At 39.0% G+C, this 24,170-nt stretch overlaps 1 protein-coding gene across 1 annotated transcript; it reads right to left on the bottom strand.

Annotated features, from left to right (window-relative positions):
• Window positions 1–488: 488 nt before the first annotated feature.
• On the bottom strand, window positions 489–23,925 carry ZNF287 (zinc finger protein 287). The gene is made up of 6 exons (XM_017496812.2): window positions 23,665–23,925; window positions 22,046–22,646; window positions 20,633–20,730; window positions 17,817–17,943; window positions 17,227–17,313; window positions 489–7,774 (listed from the first exon to the last, which is right to left on the bottom strand). The coding sequence occupies exons 2-6, from the start codon at window positions 22,446–22,448 to the stop codon at window positions 6,219–6,221; spliced, it is 2,271 nt and encodes a 756-aa protein (XP_017352301.1). The 5' UTR covers window positions 22,449–22,646; window positions 23,665–23,925; the 3' UTR covers window positions 489–6,218.
• Between the last annotated feature and the right edge of the window lie 245 nt (window positions 23,926–24,170).

Raw genomic sequence — 24,170 nt, 5'->3', positions numbered from 1 at the left:
TTAAATCCTAGTATCATTAATTGTATTTAAGTTTTTGCCTACATTTTAGACTAACTCTGCTTATTTCTGTGAATCAAGTGGTAATCTCCTCCAGTTTGGAAGAAAGAAAATGAATGGGTAATGTAAAAATTTGAATAAATATGCTAGTTCTGGGCAATTATCCTGCAAATTCTGTCAGGTAATGAAAGTGAGTAGGATGCCCATAACCCAGAGCTTTCTTTGTTGGGAAAATAAAAACAGGCTTCATAGACCAACAAAAGAAAACTCTGTATCTTGGCAAGTAAAATTTTAGATGGAAATTATCTACTACACACTTGTGGAAACTGCTGTATTCACTCTACTATTTGCAAAAGGGTTATACATGGTAGCACCTTCTAACTGAAATATTGTATAGTGTTTCCATTGCTGTTGTACTTTGCTTAATTATTATCCTTATAGCAGGGATAATAGTTACTGACAAAAAGGAAGCATGGAAGTTTTAATATCACTGAGTCTGCTAGGACTTTTTATTGGGTTTAGTAATGATTAACACCTTTAGTAAAATAGAGAAAAATCTATAGGTACTTAAAAATCATATCAAAATTATTAACAGGCTCAGGGAAAATGTCAGCTACAATCCCTCTTTAATGAATTCTAGTCTTCTTTATGGAATTGGTTAGCCCGTTTATTAAGCCCTCTCTTGCTTATATATCTTGTATTGACATTTGAACCCTGTATACTCAATACTATAACTCTAATTGTTTCTTCTTGCCTGGAAGCAATCAAACTCCTAATGGTGATGCAAACTGAACCACACATGGACATGCCATTCTTCCAAGGACACTTAAGTTGACCTCAGAAGGTGCCCTAGCTGCTGTTCTCCATTCGATGCCCTTTTTCAGCAGGAAGTAGTCAAAAAGAGTCATTGCCCAAAACCACTTAACAGCAAGTTAGTGTTGTATCACCACAGGGAGGAATGTGGTAGGAGTTAGTAAGAAATCAGAGAGAAAAGGTGGTCCTTAGGAAGTTTTCATTTTTTAAAGCATTTCCAGAAAAGTTTCTTGTAAAGCCCCAGCTCTTAGGCCAGCAACCTTTGATATGCAAATGTTGGCCATTAGAAACTGGGTCCACCCAACACTGTGGTTCCCACCTTCTTGCCCTTGCCACATATGTTCCTGGCAACATGGCCACCCCCATATATCCCCACGTGTGTAGATCATGGTACTCTGCATTTGCATATTAAAAGACTAGGGTGAGTAGGCCAGCTCTTTCTCACGCTATGTGAATGACAAGCCTGGTCAAATCAATCCCCGGAACCCTATGCAAATCAAACACCTCTAGCTTCTGCATATATACCTGGCTGGTTTCTGTGGCAGGTGGGGACCTCCTCTTTCAGCTTTGGAGACCCCCTCCCTCTGTCTCTGTACAGGGGAGCTTCTTCTTTCTTCCTTTTCCCTTCCTTCTTGCCCCTGATTGCCTTTTAAACTCTCTGCTCCCTAAAACAAACAAATGAAAAAGAAAGAAACTGTATGGGAAAAAAGACAAAAACAGTTTAAAAAATTTTTGGTGCTCTAATCTCATAAAAATACATAGTTTTATAAAATTGTAGGTACATACTGTTTGTACTCAGAATTTCCATTTAACATTATTTTACAAGGAGAACTCAACTAGGTGCTGGAGCTATGCAGTTCCAATCCTTATTCTGTCATTATATGACATATGACCTCAAGCAAGATACTTCAGCATCATGCGGTTCACTTTCCCATTCATACAGAGTGCAGGGCCTGATGCTGCTTACACACTTACACATACATTTGTACATATCACTGTAGTGCACATGCTTGCCATTTTTAATGATTATAGTGTTTTAAGGGGCTACTAATTATGATGAAATATAGAGCCACGGGGAGAATAACAGTAATAGAGGAGTAAGAATACATTTACCGGCACATGCAAATGAACTGACACCACAAGACAAAGAATGAAACAGAACGGCCTTAAAGTTTTAGAGCCCAAATAAAGGTTTAGCAAGAAAAACTAGTACTTAGATTTGCATGAAACAGATCCTTAAGATTAATATTTAGATCTTACCAGAAACCTACCTTAAGAGATGTGACGGGAAAGGAGGGCTATTAGCTTATAAATACCATAATTTTATCAAGACATGTAATAGATTAGGTATACATCTAGTTGCTCTCTTAATTGCCCTCTACTTAACCCACTTGGCAGATTAACTGATAAGCTCTATTCCCTTGTAAATTTCCTGATGGCCTTGTCACAGGTCTTTTGGAGCTAATTTGTTGCTTTCTAGCATGCATAACATGGAAGTGTTCTCTCCAATTTAGGTGCTATACCTTGTGTTGGAAGGCAATAAAAGAGTAGACGGTGAATGTCAAAAGGATATTAAGAGCTACTTTAAGGGTTGCACCTGGCCAAATTTGGGACAATCTGAACATCAGAAACAATGAGCATAAATGACTGTTAACACATTGAATCATCTGTTATCACTGCAGATGAGAGCACCAAATTCTTTACTGGTAATTAAACTCCAACACTGGTAATTAAGGGAAAATAATTGAGCCTTACTCTGCCTCTAGTGCATTCCTAGTTGATGAGGGAAGGCTATACAAGAATGCTACTCAACAAATGTAAAATAAAATTATAAAACTGTCATTTTGCAAACACTGATAAAACAATGGATTCAGGCAAGGATCACCGTTGGTTACATTTTACCAGGTAAGAAGTTGTTGGCAACCAAAATATCTATATACTGCCAGTGCCATTCCACAAATTGTTAATTGCAATAGGAAAAACTACCTTTATATTGGGAAGATATGGTGGTTACCACCTCAACTGAGTGATCCATTGATAGTGAGTCAACCTGGTATTAGTGAGACTTTTGATATGATGCACTATGAAATACATCTGTCAGGTGTTATCATTAAAATGTTTAAAGAATCCAATTAAGCCTTTTGCCCTAACTTCCAATTTGTGGAAACTACAAGGGGTACAGGAACAACCCACATGTAAATAATCAGTTAAATCCTGAATGTGAGACATTCTTCAAGACAACTGACCTGCTCTCTTAAAGAGGAAAAACCAAAGTGGGGTCTGTTCTAGATAGATGAAACAGACATAAAAATCAAATACTATGTGTGAAAACTGACTGGATCAACAAAGAAAATCTAAACATAGACTAGGTCTTCAGATATTAGGGAATTACTGTCCTTTTTCTAAGGTATGCAATTGTATTGTGGTTCTGTAAAGATTGTCCTGATTTTTATGAGATGCATGCTTAAGTATTTAGCGATGAAAATGTCATGTCTGTAACTTACTTTCCAATGTTTGTTTAAAAAAAAATGGCAAAATGTTGGTTTTTAAATCTAGGTGGTATGCAGTTCATTTTATTATTTTTAAACCTTTCTGTATATTTGAAAACTCATAATAAAAAGTTCTGAAAAATAAGGCTATTTGCTAAAAACTGCTGAATAATTTGTGGGTCAATAAAAAGTTCTGAAAAATAAGGCTATTTGCTAAAAACTGCTGAATAATTTGTGGGTCAGACAACTGTAAAAGTGGGAAAAATACACAAAGATCTAGGGTTCTCCAATATTACTAATCTGTTATTTTATAAGGGCATCAATTGCCTCTGTGTATCAGTGGAAAACTTTATAAATGCATTATTTACATAAAACATACAAGGCAGGAAATATACAGTAAAACAAAGAAAGATGCTATGGACTTTAACATGCCACATGCTCAACCAAGAGAAATAAGTGTTGTGTGAGGGATGAAGCAGCATAAAAAAAATAAGATTTTCAAAAACTGTTATTTTTTTTTTAAAAAACATAACTATATAAGCACAGTTTGAGTATTCTGCAGCCTGTACTTTGTGCAGAATACTATGAAATCAAGGTTAACTAATGTAAGAGAAAGGGAAATCAAGTTTCTTAAAGAAAACACTCAGCAATATAGCCTTTAGGATGCTAGGATCCCGGGTCTAACCTTCAGTACCTGTTTGTAGGATAGTTTTATAAACAGTAATGTCCAAAGGAAGTTGCATGGTTAATACATGCTTAAATTGGTATTTATAGTATCAGAATTGATATCAATTTCCCCTCATTTAGCTTGGGAAAATCTCCTGTGTAGATGCCCCATGAAATCAGATTCACTATTTTTAAGCAGTTCCCAAGTAAATGTTATTTGTTGAACATTTCTTTGATATACGCACAATAGTATTTTTAGTTATACCAATTTTCACTTCATGCCGGTTAATTCTACTTTATTACTGAAATCTAATTTATCTAATTAATTATAAATTAAATCATATAATTTATCTAATTTATTCATTCAATAATTAATTAATTCAACCATGTATTGACCATGCGCTATTATGCAAGGGACTGGAAAAACAAATACGAGCACAATGAAATCTCAGTTCTCAGAATATGGCCTTATATTCTGGTAGTGGAATGCTATAAATATGAAATGCAATAGTATTTTTTTTACCTATTTCTATTTGCATTTCTGCCAGTTTTCTTTCTATGTTTAGAACTCACCCAGTTATCACTGTTTAATGATTACTGTGTCAGTGCTTTTTACAATTAATTTTTTTCCTGACATGTTAAGAGTAATCTCTATTTTTCTTTTATGTATGAAGGAGTGTCAGGCTTCCATTTATTCCTTAAAAATAAGTCATTTTGTTTTTAGTTTATAACCAGGCTGAATTCTTTTTTATTTAGCCATTTTCATTCCACAGACAAAGCAAGTCCAATTATTTTTCATGTTATAGCAATTATCTATGTATTTTTCCTCACTCCATTAAAATTTCACCTTCTCTGGCCCACATTCTCCAGTGAACCCAAATCTACTTTCCATTACTTATTTTTTTCTCACATTATTTATTTAGCTGCACCATTACTTCCACTACCTTCTCTTGGGATCTAGGTACCATTTAGCAACCCATTTTAGCAGGTTGCTTATGCTCATTCCATGACAAAATATCACGTCACTTTCTCATTACTCTAGAAATCTTTCTGTTGTGTAAATCACCTGTGATTTTCAGCATTGTAACCAGCCTTGAAAGGATCCAATTAAGAAGTTTGGGACCTGAGCATAGTAGATACTCAAGAAACGTGTTTCAATGGAAGAAATGAACTTTCCATAGTAAAACAGTTACAGAGAAAGCTGACATATAAATTTAGGAGTCAGGTGAAAAAAATGGGAACTGTATACCTTATACCTAGTTTTTTCCATAAGGATGACCTTGAACATCATAACCTAGTGAAATCAAGGCTAACATGTATTAAAAATTCATTTAAACTTGGGGCATTTAATTTTTGCCTGTTTAACTATACACATCTAATATTATATACACATTAGTTTCTACTATATCTTTCATTAAGCCTCCCTTTAATATTTCAGTATCTGAGGGAAGGTGTAACTAAACAGTGATCACATAGAAATCTTTAAGATACTTTCAACTGTTTTTTCAAACCTACTGGCTCCATATGGCAGTTATGGCATAACAGGAGAAGGGGAAGTAAAACAGGAGGGAATCCTTTACATATTTTAAGGCTTCAAAGCTGGGAAAAAATAAAACGCCTGAAAGCAGCTTTCTCTTTTCTGCAATTTTAAGATTACTCTCTAGTGTGAAATCTCTACTTGATGGACACTTTCCCAAGTTATACTCATAAGGCCTCATTAAGATGTACAGTTGACCCTTGAACAACATGTTTGAACTGTACAGATCCACTTATACTGGATTTTTTTTTGTTCAACTGAACAGAGTTTGAAAGTACATTATTCAGGGATGGGAAACCTGCGTAGATGTAGGGCTTTACATATACACAGGTTCCGCCAGGCTGACTGTGCAACTTGAGTATGGGTAGATTTTGGTATACATGGGTGGTCCTGGAACCAATTCCCCGAGTATACTGAGGGATGACTGTACTTGAAATAAAGAGTTGATGAGTTATGTTTTTGAATACCCTTCACAGGGTTTCTTTCTGTAATGAATTAAACTCATATCAAATAAAGGTTAAGAAGTCAAATTTTCTTCTTAAATTTCACATTAAATCTAAATAGGTTATATCCATACCACTAATTCTGATACTTTTGCTGAGTGGTATCTAGCATATTGCACTTCTTCGGATTTCTTCTCAATGTTTTAACACACAGAACACACAAAATAATATTGAAATGAAGTTGTAAAACCTAAATGAAGTTTCCCTTATCCATTAATTACGATGTTTGGCACCTGTATGAACACGCTGATGCTGAATGAGGTTTGTACTCTGCGTGAAGGTTTTACCACATATACGACATGCATAGGGTTTCTCTCCTGTGTGAATTCTCTGGTGTTGAATAAGGCATGTTCTCTGGCTAAAATCCTTATCACATTCATTACATTTATAGGGTCTCTCTCCAGTATGAGTTCTCTGATGTTGATTGAGTGATGAGGAATAAATAAAAGCTTTCCCACATTCATTACATTTATAGGGTTTCTCTCCAGTATGAATCCTTTGATGCTGAGTAAGATTTGCACCTTGTCTATATGCTTTCCCACATATATTGCATTTAAAGGGTTTTTCTCCATTATGAATCCTCTGATGTTGAGTAAGGTGCACACTCTGGCTGAATGCTTTCCCACACACACTGCATTTATATGGTTTCTCTCCAGTATGTGTTCTATGATGTTGAGTAAGATTTGCACTCTGGCTGAAGGCTTTCCCACATATATTACATATATATGATTTCTCTCCAGTATGAGTGGTTTGATGTTGAATAAGGGTTGAGGAGTGAGCAAAGGCTTTTCCGCATTCATTACATTTATAACACTTCTCTCCAGAATGAATTCTCTGATGTCGAATAAGGTAAGTACTCTGACTAAACACTTTCCAACATTCATTGCATTTATATGGTTTCTTCCCAGTATGTATTTTTTGATGCTGAAGGAGGTGTGTACTCTGACTGAAAGTCTTCCCACATTCATTACATATATAAGGTTTTTCTCCAGTATGAACTCTCTGATGATTAATCAGTGATGAACTATGACTGAAGGTTTTACCACATTCCAAGCATTTATATGGTTTCTCTCCAGTATGTGTTCTTTGATGGATGGTAAGGTGTGCACGCTGACTAAAGTCTTTTCCACAGTCATCACACTTATAAGGTTTCTCTCCAGTATGAATTCTCTGATGTATAGTAAGGTGTGCACGCTGGCTGAAGGCTTTACCACACTGGTGGCATTCATATGGTTTTTCTCCAGTGTGCATTCTCTGATGTGCAATGAGGGATGAGATATGCCTAAACTCTTTCCCACATTCTTCACATTCATATGATTTCTCTTTGGCATGGGTGCTTTGGTGTTTCAGGAGGGATGGATATTTTCTAAATTTTTTCCCACACACATTACACTTGTAAGGCTTCTCTCCAGGAAGTATTTTCCTATGTACAATACCATACGAGACATGACTGAAGGTTGCCCTGCCTTCATTATACAGAGTTTTATTATCTAACTGGGTATCAAACTGTACAATTAGGTTTGAATGCTTTTCAAAATTATTTCTATATATATCATATTTACTAAGACATTCTTCTGTGGGATCATCTTCTTGTGAAAGGACTGACTTCAAACTGAAGCCTCTTTCATTAGTGGGAATCTTCCAGAAGCCTCCTGTGGCTCGCCTCCCTAATCTGTCATCATAGTCATATGAGTCTTCTAATTTGATGGTCTTGGTTTCTTCTTTTGTGGGTTTAGACATATCCTCTGCTTGGGCTTTAGTTTCCCATTCTGAAATAAAAAGAATACAAAAGTCTTCATTTACTTGGAGAAAGGAAACTGGTAAAATAGAAACAAAATAATAAACATGGATAAAATGCCCAAAGAGAGCAGCTCTGAAAACCTCATCATCATGGTCTTTAAAACTTGGGAAAGGAGACAAAAAGGGCAAAAAAAAAAAAAGGGAGACTAAGTTGGTGAAAACAGGTTCTTCATATTCAACATGGGCACAGAGGGAATAAAACAGATTAGGTCAGGTGACAGAGCTAAGAGAAGTCAAAACAGTGATAACACTTTGTGGAATAACTGGGATGGCCTCATGGATTAATTTATGTAATGCGTTCATAAAGTAGACATGCTGACTCTCATCACTCTCTCTTCCAATCTGCTCTGCACAATCCCACATAATATTCCTAAAGCAATTTCACTGAGTGCTTTCTATGCTCAAGTATCTCTAGTAAATCTCCCACAGCCTAAACAACGGTTCTTAAAAGTACAGTCCTCACACTAGCAGCATAAGCATCATTATCATCTAGAAATGTGTTAACATTATTGGGTGTCACCCAGACATACTGAATCAGAAACTTTGGTGGCAGAGCTGAGTAATTTGTTTTATTAAGCCCAGCAGTTTTTCTATATACCAAAGTTTAAGGACTAGTGGCTTAAAGGATTAAAGCTAAAGAAAAAAAGTTTAAAAAAAAAAAAAAAGAAAAAAAGTTTAAAATACCTCCACTTGGCATTCAGTCCCAAAATAATTCAGGCCTTTCTATTCTATTCTTTCTGATACTACAACTCATACTCAGCTTAATTTAAATTATTCACTACTTTTTTTTTTTTTTTTTTTTTAGACAGCTTTCACCCCCTTTTTTTTTTTTTTTTTTTTTTTGAGACAGACTCAGCACCATCTTGGCTCACTGCAACCTCTGCCTCCCAGGTTCAAGTGATTCTTGTGCCTCAGACTCCCAAGTAGCTGGGATTACAGGCATGAACTACCACACTCAGCTAATTTTTGTATTTTTAATAGAGACAGGGTTTCACGACGTTGGCCAGGCTGGCCTTGAACACCTGGCCTTAGGTGATTCGCCTGCCTCAGCCTCCCAAAGTGCTAGGGTTACAGGCATGAGCTGCCACACCCGGACTAAAGTTATCCACTACTTCTTTATAATTTTCTCTAGATACCATGCTAATCCTCCTCTCTAGGCCTTCTTTCATGATGATTTCTCCACCTACTAAAAAAGGTGTTTATAGTCCAGTTCATGTTTCTCTCTACGATGCTTCTCTGAATTTAAAATACAGATTAAAGGCCAGGCTCTGTGGCTTACTTCTGTAATCCCAGAACTTTGGGAGGCCAAGGCAGGTAGATCACTTGAGGTCAGGAGTTTGAAACCAGCCTGGCCACCATGGCGAAACTCTGTCTCTACCAAAAATACAAAAAATCAGCCAGATGTGGTAGTGTGTGCCTGTAGTCCCACCTACCTGGGAGTCTGAGGTATGAGAATTGCTTGAAACCGGGAGGTGGAGGTTGCAGTGACCCATGATAGCCCCACTGCACTCTAGCCTGGATGACAGAGCAAGGCCTGTCTCCAAAACAACAAAATAAAATACAGATTAGGTTGAATCATATAGGAAGTTGCCTTTTTTATAGGTCAAAATGGCTGAATGTCAGGAACTTTATATGGTTCAACCTAATATAGTATTGAGCTCATGACATAACTTGGCTTTATACAAGTACAGTCATGCATTGCTCAACGATGGGAATATGTTCTGAGAAATGTGGTGTTGGTTGATTTAATTGTTGTGTGATCATCACAGAGTATACTTATATGAACCTAGATTTTACATATATATATTTCTTTTTTAAAATATGGAAAGCTAAATGTCCCGGAACTATTATTGAGAATCAGTCAATTCCCTCACTTGAGCTGCAATATGAATATCAAGTGCTCATATACCAGGTTTCTGTATATGCTTCATTGTCATCTTATGGGACCACTGTCATACATGCAGTATGTCATTGACCAAAGTATCATGCAGCACATGACTGTAATTCACAATTCTGTACACTTCTTATATTTCCAACCTAGACGAAAATTCTGGAAATAGCTTATTCTTCTTTTACATTTCCTTTAGAAAATGATCTGAGACTGGATATGGTGGCAACTCAAATGACATAGTAAAATAAATGACATTCACATGTAAAAAGGTGAACTCAAATGAAAGCATACATGGATATGCATGCACACACATAACCAAACACACACACACATACACACACCCCCCAAACCAAAAAGGTTGACCCTCAAACTAACCTGGCTGTAATAAGGCAGCCAAATATGCATTTGTTGGTGCCTATTAGATTTCTTGTATAATTATTTAGCACAGAATTAAAGTTACAACCTCTTTTTCCTTTGAAACCAGGTGAGAAACATATAACTTGCAAATATCAAGAATTATATAATGTAATTTAATCAAATATATAATTTATAATACAGCAAAAATGGTACTAAATACTTCAGAAACTTTCTAAGAGGCAGGTCACAGTATAATACCTTTACAAACATATCCATTCAGTTGAGTAATATGCAGTAATTAAAAATGACAGCCACATCCATCAATAAGGGACTAGTTATTAATAGAATAAGGAATAACAGAATATTGATAACTGATAATTAGGTAGGTCTAGGTACATTGACATGAAAAGGTGTGCGGGGCACACTAAGCGAAAAAAAAAGCAGGCGTATTAAAAAAAGTGGAGCAAGATCCTATCTGTGTAAAGATACGCTATTTGTGCTACAGACAGACATAAGACAGACAGACAGACACACACACACACACACACACACACACAAATAATCTAAGGGGAGAAGGTCCTGGTCATGATTGAAGGAAGAGAGACACTTATTATTTGCTTCCTTGTACTGCTTGAATTTATGAACTACTTTTTAAAACTTTTATTCAAATACAAAATCATAGTTTACATCAGAAATGTTTAGGAGTGATGTTAAATGAAACAAGTATCATAACAAGCATGAAAACACATCAGAAGTGGAAAAACATTACCAAAATGCTAATAATGATATTATGGGTTTTCTCGTTTCTAATTTTCAATAAATTTGCTATATTACTTTTATTGCTATTTAGTACTAGTAAGTAGTTATATTCCATTCCAGTAGATGTAGCAAAATAAGAAACAATTTTTTTAAAATGGAAAATAGTGGTTACTTTTTTGAAAGAAAAAAAATTATGAACTTTCTCAAACCAGGATTTGTTATTCCCCTCCCCAGAAAAAAATGAGAATGTGAATGGACTGTACAAGTAGGTGTGACTATATACAAAAAAGATGAGATAATACCAGACGTAGAGTTCAACTTCTATGTAATCAGTATCAACCTATGACAGATTGTAACTAACTGAAAAGTAAAGTTATAATTAATAAGCTTAAAATGGCAAGACTAAATGATAATCATGAATAAATTGCTACTATAAATGCACAGTTTTAAACAAATTAGTTTACTAAAAATTCTGAAACAGATCATTAAACAGGGCTTAAATATGTGTTTATCACTAAAACCAGAAAGGATTGGTTAGAAGTTTTATCTGTTGGTTAATAAGGACAAAAGTGGCATAATATTTCTAAATAGAGGAGATTAATGTTGACTCAGGTAATCAAGGGAAGTGGGGGAGGTGTGACTTGAATTGACCTCAAAGAATGGCAAAGTACTGTATAAAGAACTATAAACCATAAAATATAAACATAAAACACCCATAAAAGACGTGGGACAGTAATGGCCATCGAACCAACACTACTAATCTGTTTGTTAATTACCAAAGTTTCCATTTCCTGAAGTGTGACTAACCTACCTCCTGAAGTACCCTAACCAAAGCTTGGTTCAACTTACTATATATCTTTAAGCTGGCAAGAAAGCAAAAGCTTCACAGGCCAAAAATTAAGTAAAAGCAGGAAGGCAAGACGTAAGTAACAGCTCAAGTTGACTGCCTGAGCTAGCTCCTTGATCATGTTTGATGAGCTTAAGCTTCCACTTTGAGGGTACAAGGGACTCTGGGGCCAGAAGACAAAGCCTGGGGCCCAGCCCAGGAGAGGAGGCTGACAGCAGTCCCTTGAACAGAGAATTACACATGATATAAGAACATGCTAGGCTAGAAAAACAAAACCCCAAAATCTCAACTCTACAGAAGGAAAAAAGAAACTGTTTTTCTCAGTCTTGGTACTTTTTGGAGGGAGAAAAATCTCCCCTCTCCATATGTATAACCATACATTGCCCTTTCTTCAGGATTCACAGCCCAAATTTGTGCTCTCTGATAATCCAAAAAACTCTTGATATTGAGAAGTTAAAGTGATTTCAGACTGCAAGCATCACCCAAAAGATTATCCTGACTCTAGTCTAGGCTTATATCCATTACATTACGTATGTTTTCTCAGTGCCCTGAGTGTGGTGAATTTGTTCCCCAGAGAATTTGGTGTACTGCAGGTGTATTTTGTATTTTTCAAACTAAGGCATATAAGGCCATAAATTATAGAGAAGAATTAGCTTTTAAAGTTTATGATCCTTTAAATACCTAATGACCAAAGTTACTTTTTTAAAAAAGTGAAACAATTCACTCTAAGGTAGTATATCTTTCTTTTTTTTTCTATACAGGGTCTTGCCGTGTCACCCAGGTAGGAATATAGTGGTGTGATCTTGGCTCACGGCAGCCTTGATCTCCCGGGCCTGTTTCCTCTCACTTTAGCCTCCTTAGTAGCTGGGATTATAGTCATGTATCACCACCACCAGTTAATTAAAAAAAATTTTCAGTAGAGATAGGTCTCACTGTGTTGCCAGGCTTGTCTCAAATTTCTGAGTTCAAACGATCTGCCTGCCTCAGCCTCCCAAAGTGCTGGGGTTACAGGTGTGAGCCACTGTGCCTGGCCATATCATATCTGTCATTATTGTTGTATATTAGCATCCATGTTGATGGACATACAAAAAGTCAGTGTTTTAGATTTTAAAAATGGAGTAACGGCTGGGAGGTGTGGCTTACACCTGTGATCTCAGCACTGGAGGCCAAGGTAGGCAGATCGCTTGAGTCCAGAAATTGAGACCAGCATTGGAAACATGGCAAGACCCTGCCTCTGCAAAAAATACAAAAATTATCTGGGTGTGGTGGCACACACCTGTAGTCCCAGCTATTCAGGAGACTGAGGTGGAAAGATAGCTTGAACGCAGGAGATGGAGGTTACAGTGAGTCACGATGACACTACTGCACTCCAGCTTGTGTGACAAGAGTGAGACTCTGTCTCAACAATAGCAATAAGATAAAATAAAATAATAAAATAAAAAATGGAATAACAAAGCAAGATGCAAGAATATACATAGTATACTTCTTTTGTCTGCAAAAGAAGATAATGTATTAATAACTTATTTTTGCAAAGAGAAACATTGGAAGGATTCACCAGAAACCGATGATCATGGTTACCTTTTGGGAGTAGGTGGGAAGAGGGCAGAGGGAATAGAAATGTATACCTTTCTATATAGTTTTTGACTTCTGAGCCATGTTACTATTTTTACATACTCAAAAATGTAAATTAAAAACAATTTTTAAAAGCAAGAAAACACTATCCTTAGTGGTATATAATTTATGAACAAAAAAGACTTCAAAGAAATCTTTTTTTTTTTTTTTTTTGGAGACGGAGTTTCGCTCTTGTTACCCAGGCTGGAGTGCAATGGTGCTATCTCGGCTCACCGCAACCTCCGCCTTCTGGGTTCAGGCAATTCTCCTGCCTCAGCCTCCTGAGTAGCTGGGATTACAGGCACGCACCACCATGTCCAGCTGATTTTTTGTAGTTTTAGTAGAGATGGGGTTTCACTGTGTTGACCAGGATGGTCTCGATCTCTTGACCTCGTGATCCACCCGCCTCGGCCTCCCAAAGTGCTGGGATTACAGGCGTGAGCCACCGTGCCCGGCTCAAAGAAATCTTAAACTTTCTAGACTGTTTCTATTGGTAGTAGTACTGATATAAATTTGAAACTATTTTTGTGCGTAACATATGATATAGCAAATAAGTAAATATACTGATGTTATTGGAAACCAGATTATTCATTGTATGAGAAAGGAGATACAAAATGGAATATGGGAATATATAAAATGGAATATCCTTGTAGTGTTAGATTTTAATTGGAGTTTAAGTATGAACTCATGACTTAAAATAACTAACACACACACATACTTCCTAGCTCTATCGACTGAACAGAAGCAATGTGAATACATTTATGGCTCAGAAGTCACACACGGCTCAGAAGTAAAAAACTATATAGAAATATATACATAAATGTATTCACACTGAATAAACAGTGAATACATTTATGGCCCAGATCTTAGTTTTTTAGTACCATTCCGTACTAAAATGAATCAGCGTTCCTTGGAGAAATTCCAAATCTAAGGTAAGCATAAGGTGAGCCTAAAGAACATCTGGCTTTGCCAGAAAGCAAGGAAATGGTTGAAAACTTATTGGGACATGTCAAAAAGATGCTGAACTTCTTTTAATGTCGGGGTGCCCAAATTTGGGACAACTGAGCATCAAAAACACAAAACAAAATGTAAAAACTGGAATTAATGGACTAATAATAGATACACACACACACACACTTTTTTCTTTAAGACAGAGTCTCGCTGTGTTGCCCAGGCTGCAGTGCAGTAGCGCAAACTTGGCTCACTGCAATCTCCGCCTCCTTAGTCCAAGTGATTCTCCTGCCTCGGCCTCTCGAGTAGCTGGGACTACAAGCATGCACCACCATGCCCAGCTAATTTTTCTATTATTATTATTATTGTTTTTAGTAAAGACAGGGTTTTACTGTGTTGGCCAGGCTGGTCTCAAACTCCTGACCTCAAGTGATCCACCTGCCTTGGCCTCCTAAAGTGTTCGGATTATGGGAGTGAGCCACTGTGCCTGGCCGACTAATAATACATTGAATTTTTAAATTTTCCATTAGTTCACAGTGGTATATACATAAAAATGGGGTGGGGGAGGAAGAGCTATTTTTTTGAGACAAAGTCTAGCTCTGTAGTTCAGGTCGTGCAGTGGCGCAACTTTGGCTCACTGCAACCTCTGCGTCTGCCTCCCAGGTTCAAGTGATTCTTCTGTTTCAGCCTCCCAATTAGCTGGGTTACAGGTGCCTGCCACCACACCCAGCTAATTTTTGTAGTTTTAGTAGAGATGGGGTTTCACAGTGTTGGCTGGTCTCGAACTCCTAACCTCATGATCCACCCACCTCGGCATCCCAAGGTGCTAGGATTACAAGTGAGAGCCACCATGCCCAGCCAGAAGGGCTGTTCTTTAATGAAGAATGCTATTAATCATTTAGAAAAGATGACTGAATTAGAAAATCACCATTTTGTGGCTGGAGGCAGTGGCTCATGCCTATAATCCCAGCACTTTGGGAGGCCAAGGCGGGAGGATCACCTGAGATCAGGATTCAAGACCAGCCTGGCCAACATGGTGAAACCTCATCTCTACTAAAAATATAAAAATTAGCTGGATGTGGTGGCATGTGCCTATAATCCCAGCTACTGCAGAGACTGAGGCAGTAGAATTGCTTGAACCCAGGAGGTGGAGGTTGCAGTGAGAGGAGATCATACCATTGCACACCAGCCTGGGCACCAAGGGCAAAACTCAGTCTCAAAAAAAAAAAAGAAAAAGAAAAAGAAAATCACCATTTTGCAACCAGCAATATAATATTACAAAGACCATCAAATGGATGCTAAAAAATTTAAGTAAAGAATTATCAAGGAATAGTCATGTGACTGCAAAGTATCACTCCACAGACTACTTATTAGTCACAAAGAATGCACCTTTAAAGAGGAGAGACTTTGTAGACACCACCTTAAGCAAACTGAGCATCTCCAATGATGAGACAAATTACCATTATGTACCTCCTGAAGAAATGCAATGGAAGATACACATCACCTTTCAAATATTCTTGGCAGAATGTTTAACCTGACTATCTTTAGGAAACAATGAGGCAAATCTAAACTGTAGGTTATTAAAAAACAAAACAAAACTGGCTTGGATCCTTTAAAAAATGTCGGTGTAATGAAAGACTTTTTTAAAAACAGAAAAAAGTCTGGGGAACATTTCTCTGTTAAAAAGGACTAAAGATAGGAGATAAGCAAGGAGAACATGTGATTCCTGACTGGATCCTGTATTGGGGAGAAAAACATCTATCAAGGATGTTTTTGGGACAGTTGGGAAAATCTGAATATTTGACTATACATTTAATAACACTCACATAAATGTTAAATATCTAGAGTGAGAGAATGGTATCATGTTTATGTAGAAAAATGTTCATGTTCTTAAGAGATATTTAGGGGTTGTCATGATGCCTGTAACTAACTGTAAAATGGTTCAGTGCAAAAACCTTTGTATAGAGATACAGCAAAAGTGGTTAAATGATGATAATTAGTGATTCCAGGTAGACAGTACATAAGTGATGAATGTATTGTGCATGTGTAGGTTTTAAGTCTTTTAAATGAAGTTATTGCAGAGGGAAGAAGCAAGGAATGAGAATGAAAAGTCCATGAATAAGAAACAAGTTCAATAATAAAAATATGATGAAGATATAAAAAAAGAAATGAGGAAGCTCTTTATATACTCATTTGGAAGGCTTTTCAAGATATACTGTTAAGTTAAAAAGCAAGGTACAAAACAGTATGTATAATATGCTACCATTCATATTAGAAATGGAGAAAAACTATTTTTATATTGACTTCACATGTAAAAAATCCAAAGCATAATAAACATTTCAAATAACTGCTTATTGCCACAACTTTAACCTGGAGACAACAATTGTTCACACTTTATTACCTGACTTCTACTTATGTGGGAGGACAGACTTCTACAGCAGTCACATGCTGGGGAGATGGAGGAACTAGGTAAATATGATACTCAGGTGGGGCATTTGATATACATTTTGCTTTACACATTTTTAAGAATTTTGAATCTTATGAATATATTATATTTTTAAATAATTTAAAAATAAGGAAGGAATGTTTTACAAAAGATGAAGGCAGGGGGATGTAGGAATTTGTCAGTGAACAGAATAAAAGAAACTCAAAAAGAAGAAGGTTTAACATTGAAATTTTTAGGGGGCATTCATGTATGTTTAAAAATAGAGGAAGGGGAAAATGGCACAATGAAAGCCCTATACAAAGCTCTAAGAGATGGGATCTAGAGGTCCTGTAGAATGAGAAAATGAGAAGAGACACAGGGGAAAGGTCTAATAGTGATGCTTGGAAACTCTTCCTGAAGAGACCTCCATAAGGAAGCAATGCCAAACAGCTTAGTGTTCTTGACAGGCTTGAATGCCTTTGCAGAAAGTATGCTGATCATATTTAAAAAGCATATCTCACCACACTTAGGATATAGATTCTGAAATGCAAAGAAGCTCATGTGCTTTTTTGTTTCTCACCTGGACTAGGGCCTTCTAAAATTTCTTTTATCACCATCCATGGTTCTTCCAATATGGGAATCACAGTTGGTCTGTACACTGTAAGTCCTGTTCAGGAGGAATATAATAAATTTTATCCTGGAGATAAACAGTTGCTTGAAGTTTTATTACCAAACTTCTACATATCTGGGAGTATGGACCTCTGTAGGAAAACAATAGTTCATGGACATGATCTAATAAAAGAATTAGGCTTTTGGTTGTTGTCCTTTCCGGAGATAGGATAAAAATTTCCTGTCACTGAAGAGGATATGTGCATGGAGATCATGAAGGAAGAAACCTTCCCTTAGAGTAGCAAAGACCAAGCAAGGCAGCATCGGGTGGCGGCACTATAAAGCTGTGCATCTGTTTCCAATGTTTTCTCACTTAAAAACCTTTCATTTGGGAAATGGGAGTAAAATAGTTGCTTTTGTGCTAGAATGAGGAACAACATTTATTTCTAGACCCCATTTTTAGCTAAGCATGTGTGAGGCCCAACCCATTTTTAACAACAGGTGTAAGAAAGATACCCTGATGGACAGGCTAGGAGGAGGAGGGCTGTAAATGATTCTTACCCAGAGAAACCATGTTCCAATAGTTCTGTAACGTCACAGTCTTGTATAATTCCTTTTGTACAGGACGCATTAACTCCCAGTCCTCCTGGGTGATGTCTACAGCCACATCTTTGAATGTCATTGATTCCTAAAATATCAAATGTAACTTAACTCAGTTCAAGAACTAATGGCAAAGGGGACACTTATAACACTGGGTGTATGTATGCTGGGGGAGCGTCACAGAATCTTAAGCTTTAGTAGGATCCTAGAAGTTGTCTAGTCAAAACCTCCCCCAACATATGGACAGCGCCACAGCATCTCTCCATAACCCTAAAAGGAAGTCTGAAAATAGAGTGGAATTTATTTTCACTTGGCACTCGTGCATGCATTGGTGGCAGCTCTGTTTTTTAAAAAGAAAAGGTTTATTATTTTTAAAAGAAATGGTCTCTGTCGCTTGTGCTGGACTAGTGCATGCATTGGTGGCAGCTCCATTTTTAAAAGGAAAATATTTATTTTTATCATTTTTAAAAGAGACAGGGTCTTACTTGGTCACCTGGGCTGGAGTGTAATGGTACAATCATTGTTCACTGCAGCCTCGAGTTCCTGGGCAGAAGTGATCCTCTCACCTCACCCTCCCAAGTAGCTGGGACTACAGGTGTGCACCACCACATCTGGCTAATTTTTAAATTTTTGTGTAGAGATGGGATTTTGCTATGCTGCCCAGGCTGTTCTCAAACTCCTGAACTCAAGTGCTCCTTCACCTCAGCTTCCCAAAGTGTTGGGATTACAGGAGTGGCCCGCCATGCCTGACTTGAGTTTTAAATTTTAAACACAGATGACATAGAGTTGAATGATTTGCTTTTCAAGCTATGCTTTAAGAATAAATCCAACATGTTATAATTAAAATGTTAAGATAGTTTTATGTGTTCTGTGATTAAATGCAGTCTTTCTTTTTAAAAATACAATAAACACAGTGTTGAATTGCTATACTGTTAGATACATTTCACAGTCTGTTAAGGTTAGTGCCTTTCTTGTTTGCTCTTCTTTTGTTAAAAATGTAATATTATTTTACATGCTTCTCTTTTTTTTTTTGAGACGAGGTCTTGCTCTGTCACCCGGCTAGAGTGCACTGGCTTCCCAAGTAGCTGGGATTATAGCCATGAGCCACCACACCCAACTGATTTTTGTATTTTTAGTAGAGATAGGGTTTTGCCACATCAGCCAGGCTGGTTTCAAACTCCTGATCTCAGGTGATTCACCCTCCTCAGCCTCCCAAAGTGCTGGGATGACAGCTGAGATGACAGGCATGAGCCACCGTGCCCAGCCACACGTTTACTTTTTCATATAACTGTATGAAAGGAGGCCAGGTGTAGTGGCTCATGCCTATAATCCTAGCACTTTGGGAAGCCAAGGCAGGAGGATCACTTTGAGACCAGAATTTAAGAACAGCCTGGGCAACACAGTGAGATCCCATCTCTTAAAATTTTTTTTTCTTTTAAATCATACTGAGATTTAAAAATTCTATTAGGTTTATAACTTAGGGAGGACTGATGACTTTATAATATACAAGGTTTCTTTCATGTTCTACAAAATATTAGACATGAAAGTACTACAATATTTATATAATATTTATATTATGCTTAGTTTTACATATTTTAAGCTTTTTGGGGGGTTTTGATACTGGAAGCATTTATTTCATTTTATCACCTATCTGATTTCTACATGTGTGTATATATATATGTGTATGTGTGTGTGTGTTTATATATGTATATATATATGTGATTAATTTTTTCATGTCATTTTCTGGAGAGTCATATTATCCCATTTTTCTTAGTGTTTTTAACAGTTTTTCCCCTGATTTTGTTAGGTTTTGCAGGTAAAGGTTCACATCATCAATGAATAATCATTTTAACTTAGTTACCAAAGGCTTTCCAATTTCAGAAAGACCAGTTATAGTTTTACAGTGTATTTATCTTAAGGTAGCTGAAGTTGCTATTCTGTAAAATTTAGATTCATGGCCGGGTGTGGTGGCTCATGCCTGTAATCTCAGCACTTTGGGAGGCCAAGGTGGTTGGGTTACCTGAGGTCAGGAGTTCAAGACCAGTCTGACAAACAATGGCGAAACCCTGTCTCTACTAGAAATGCAAAAATTAGCCTGGCGTGGTGGCATGCACCTGTAACCCCAGCTACTCCAGAGGCTGTGGTACAAAAATTGCTTAAACCCAGGAGGTGGAGGCTACAGTGAGCCAAGATCATGCCACTACACTCCAGCCTGGGTGATAGAGTGAGACTCTGTCTCAAAAATATATACGGACTCATGATCAACAGTAATATCACAGAATGCATGGCCTTTAACTACGTGGGTAATGAGGAAAAATAATAGCAACAATTGTCTATTAATTGCTTAACTGTAATCCAGCCCAACTACAAGTCTCATAAAATTTAATACTCACAATCTAAGAGATAAATTCTATTTATGAGAGTAGAATAACTCAGGCTAAGAGTGGTTAAGTTTCTTGTCCCAAACTGCAGTTTCAGTGGTAGAGCCAGGAACCAAAACCTAAATCCATCTGGCTGTGGAGGTCAATCCCGTATCCCATATGTGATATTGTTGACAAAGTCAAAGTAAGGAAAGATGCATCAAGGGAAGGCAATGGAAGCCCCTTTTCTTTACTGTACATTTACCTACATTAACAGACAAAGACAACATAGGAGAGAAACTGAGGCTTAAGTCCTTGATAGAGCTTTTGGGGGCACAGCAGTTACAGGGCCAGGACAGAAAATGTCCTCACACACTAAGAAGGCATTTTAAAATTAGAAAAGACAGACAAACTCACTTTGGTCACCAAGTCATTTAGCCACCCTGCCTGGAAAGCATGTTTTCCTCTGGGGTCTTCCTCTGGGGTATCTTGGGAAAGGGTAGAGTTTTGAGGAGCTAGAGAAGAGAAAGAGGTCATGAAGGAGATTAGTCCTTTTTGAATAGCTTAGGAAACCCCTCACCAAATGGATGCCTACACTTTCTTAAATTGAGAATTAAGAAGGAAACCAAAAACAGCACTCCTACTTCAAAGCATCAGAGGAAAGGGCCAATGACTTGTCCTAAGACATCAAAACAGACTTCGAAAACAAGCTTGCTCTAAAAATCTTAAAAGTATGAACAAAATTCACTTTTTTTTTTTCTTTTTTTTTTGAGATGGAGTCTCGCTCTGTCGCCCAGGCTGGAGTACAGTGGTGCGATCTCAGCTCACTGCAACCTCTGCCTCCTGGGCTCAAGTGATTCTCCTGCCTCAGCCTCCTGAGTAGTTGGGACTAAGGCTTGCACCACCATGCCCGGCTAATTTTTGTATTTTTGGTAGAGACGGGGTTTCAGCATTTTGGTCAGGCTGGTCTGGAACTTCTGACCTCGCGATCTGCCTGCCTCAGCCTCCCAAAGTGCTGGGATTACAGGTGTGAGCCACCATACCTGGCTTTTTTTTTTTTTTTTTTTGAGAAAGAGCCTTGCTCTGTTACCCAGACTGGAGTGCAGTGGAGTAATCTGGGCTCACTGCAACCTCTGCTTCTCAGGTTCAAGTGATTCTCCTGCCTCAGCCTCCCGAGCAGCTGGGACTACAGGCTTGCGCTATACGCCTGACTAATTTTTGTATTTATAGTAGCAACAGGGTTTCACCATATTGGTCAGGCTGGTCTGGAACTCCTGATCTCAGGAGATCTGCCCACCTCAGCCTCCCAAAGTGCTGGGATTACAGGCGTGAGCCACCGCACCCGGCCCAAAATTCACATTTTAACTAAATCCTTATGTGATATTAATTTTGTGAGTTGTCTCTTAATAAAGGGATGTTTTCTCAACCCTTTCTTCCTTTACTGGAAGTATTTTATTGTAAAATTCTATTCACAAAACAGATGATTTGTTAGTAGAATGGTGCAAACCTCTGCAGATACTTTCTGAAGGCTCACACAGTGGTAATTTGGTTGCGCCTGGTCACTCTTTCAAGATATTTTTCCAGGGGGGTTTAGATAATGTGTGTTTGCTCCCAACCAATCTGGAAGGAGAACACGATGCAGGATGGAGCTCATGTTAAAGCCTTGTTCTGACTCACCAAACTTCGTTCTCCCCAATTTCTTTCTTTTTAAAAAATGCATCCTGGACCTCTCAGTGTTCTCCCCAATTTCTTTAAAGAGCTGCTCAGATGTGCTAGTTGTCTTCTTTAACCACCCAGGGATTCCTCCCCTCTCTGCTCTATGATTCTCACCTTCCTCTTCTAGAATCTGAGTCAAATCCTCCACCAGAGTCACTGCTTCCTCGCTGCTCTCTGGATATTGGGACTTTACCCAAGTCCTAACCTCACCAGGCAGGATGGTCAGGAATTGCTCCAGCACCAGCAGTTCCAAAATTTGTTCCTTTGAGTGAATCTCAGGTCTCAGCCACTTAAGGCAGAGCTCTCGGAGTTGACTCAATGCCTTTCGAGGACCAGCCAGGTCTGGGTATGGAAAATTCCTAAAATTCTGTCGACAGGTCTCAGTGTCACGTAAGAATCTCGAAGTAAGGATTTCCTTCTCAACATGGTAGGGTCCACTCTGAGCCTTGTCTGACTTCCACCTTAGAAGGATTTGGGAACGTGAAGAGCTGTTCATCCTCTTGCTCGAGACTAACATTGCTACAGACAGGTGAGTCAATCTGGCAATATCCTTTATTTCTCCAGTAGTGAGGCAACTGCTTGAAGTCTCATGCTAGAGTCACAAGGACACTATATCAAAGGCTGCTGCAGCCGAGGGCAGAACAGAATCAAGGTAGAGTTAGCAGCCTTAGTGACAAATTCTGAGCCCAGAACTTGCAGGGATGGATAAGAGACCCTGAAACACAAGCAGGGACCACAAGGTCAAGAATTCTTGCATGCTCTACTATACATATATACACACAGAAACACTCGCAGTGTGCTTAGATGAACAAACGTAAGCTTCACCTTGTTTTCCTCCCCTATATCCTTAGACTTGTAAGGGAGCTGCAATCTGCTTCGGGTTAGTGGGGGATGGAGCTGCTATTAAAAAAGTAGTGTCAGAGGCAATGACTCAAACAATCTAAGCAAAATGACACATTAAACTTCTAACCTATTGAAACAAAATTAAACATTTTTATAGACAAAATAGTTTCATTATTTTAGTCACTGATGTTACAGAAGCTGTAATGACTGAACGGGCTCTCGATAATAACAGAGCAAATCTGTTACTTGGAAGAAACTAGGAGAATTTCTTCTTAATACAGTGCTCAAGGTTCCCAAGGGAACTGTCAAGGGAAAGGGCGAGCCATTTATCTGCTTTGCATGTTAATGCCAGCCGACTCTAGCTTGTCACTATCAAAGGGCTGGGAAGACAGCGGGTTGGACTGGAAAAGAGTAGAAGAGGTTGGTGCGACGTGAAGCCCTTTACGTGCGTCTACAGGAGACAGTTCCTTAAGGATATATTCGAAACCAGGATTCTCGAAGGCAACGTTAGAACTGGCCTGATCTGGAGAACAGACACTACCTGTGCCCAGGCTGCAGCTCCGAGCCCTGCTCAGGCACAGTCGTGCTGCCAAAGCCAACTGTTTACAAGGCCCTGCAAAGGAGATGCGACAGCCTCGCCTGGCCTCCTGTCGCCGCCCCTTCCCGGCCAAGTCCTTTTGCCTCTTACTCCTCCTCAGCCGCAGGGTCGAGGGCGAGGGCAGCGGGGGAGTAGGGGACCCTGCGACACGCAACGCTGGGACTGGGCCCACAGCAGCCTCCACCCCGTCTTTGCCCTCCCGCAGGCCACGAGCACAGGCGCCCGCGCGTGGACGGGCTCGGGCTGTCACTGACCGCGCGGACACTCGCGCGCGGCGCCCGGACATCAATACCTGTCGCTGGGACCCGGCCGACGGGCAGCCGGAGCGGCCCTAAGGCCACAGGCAACAATGGCGGCGCTGGCACGGGCGCCTGCGTGGCCGGCTCAGTCCCGCGCGGCAGCGGGTCCTCGGGCTCCGCCACTTCCCTTCCCAGCAAAGCAGAGCGTGGCCCGGCCAGGAGCTGCACGTTCCAGCCCGGTCCTGGGAAACCCGGCCCAGAAGCCCCAGCGCCTCTGCTTCGCCGCGACCTCGCCTCGGCGCCACTGCGCATGTGCGCCGGGGGAACGCTGCGCGCCCGCAGAGCCAATCGGAGCCCGACCTGCGGCCTCCCCCTCCCGCGTCTCTGGCCCTGGACCTGTCTCCATGGCAACCTCCTCCACCCATCTCTCTGACTTGCTTGTCAGCCTGCGAGGTTCCGAAGGGAACTTCAAAGTTTCCCTGGGCAGACGCAGGTCTAGCAGAAGTGTTGGAGGCCGGGGAGATTCCAGCAGCTGGAGGAGCGCTAGGGAGTTGAAGCC

This window comes from Cebus imitator, unplaced genomic scaffold (assembly GCF_001604975.1).
Source record: "Cebus imitator isolate Cc_AM_T3 unplaced genomic scaffold, Cebus_imitator-1.0 Scaffold223, whole genome shotgun sequence".
In the NCBI taxonomy this organism is placed as follows: Eukaryota; Metazoa; Chordata; class Mammalia; order Primates; family Cebidae; genus Cebus; species Cebus imitator.
The sequence above is the reverse complement of the archived record's forward strand: the minus strand, read 5'-3'. Positions and strand labels throughout refer to the sequence as shown.

Excerpts from the sequence above, each read along its gene's own strand:
- ZNF287 (XM_017496812.2), bottom strand. The coding sequence starts at position 22,448 with ATGTTAGTCTCGAGCAAGAGGATGAACAGCTCTTCACGTTCCCAAATC. Across the intron at positions 20,731-22,045 it reads TCAGATTCTAGAAGAGGAAG|CTCCTCAAAACTCTACCCTT; the intron begins GTGAGAATCATA and ends TCTCTTCTCTAG. Across the intron at positions 17,314-17,816 it reads TTGGAACATGGTTTCTCTGG|GACTTACAGTGTACAGACCA; the intron begins GTAAGAATCATT and ends CCTCCTGAACAG.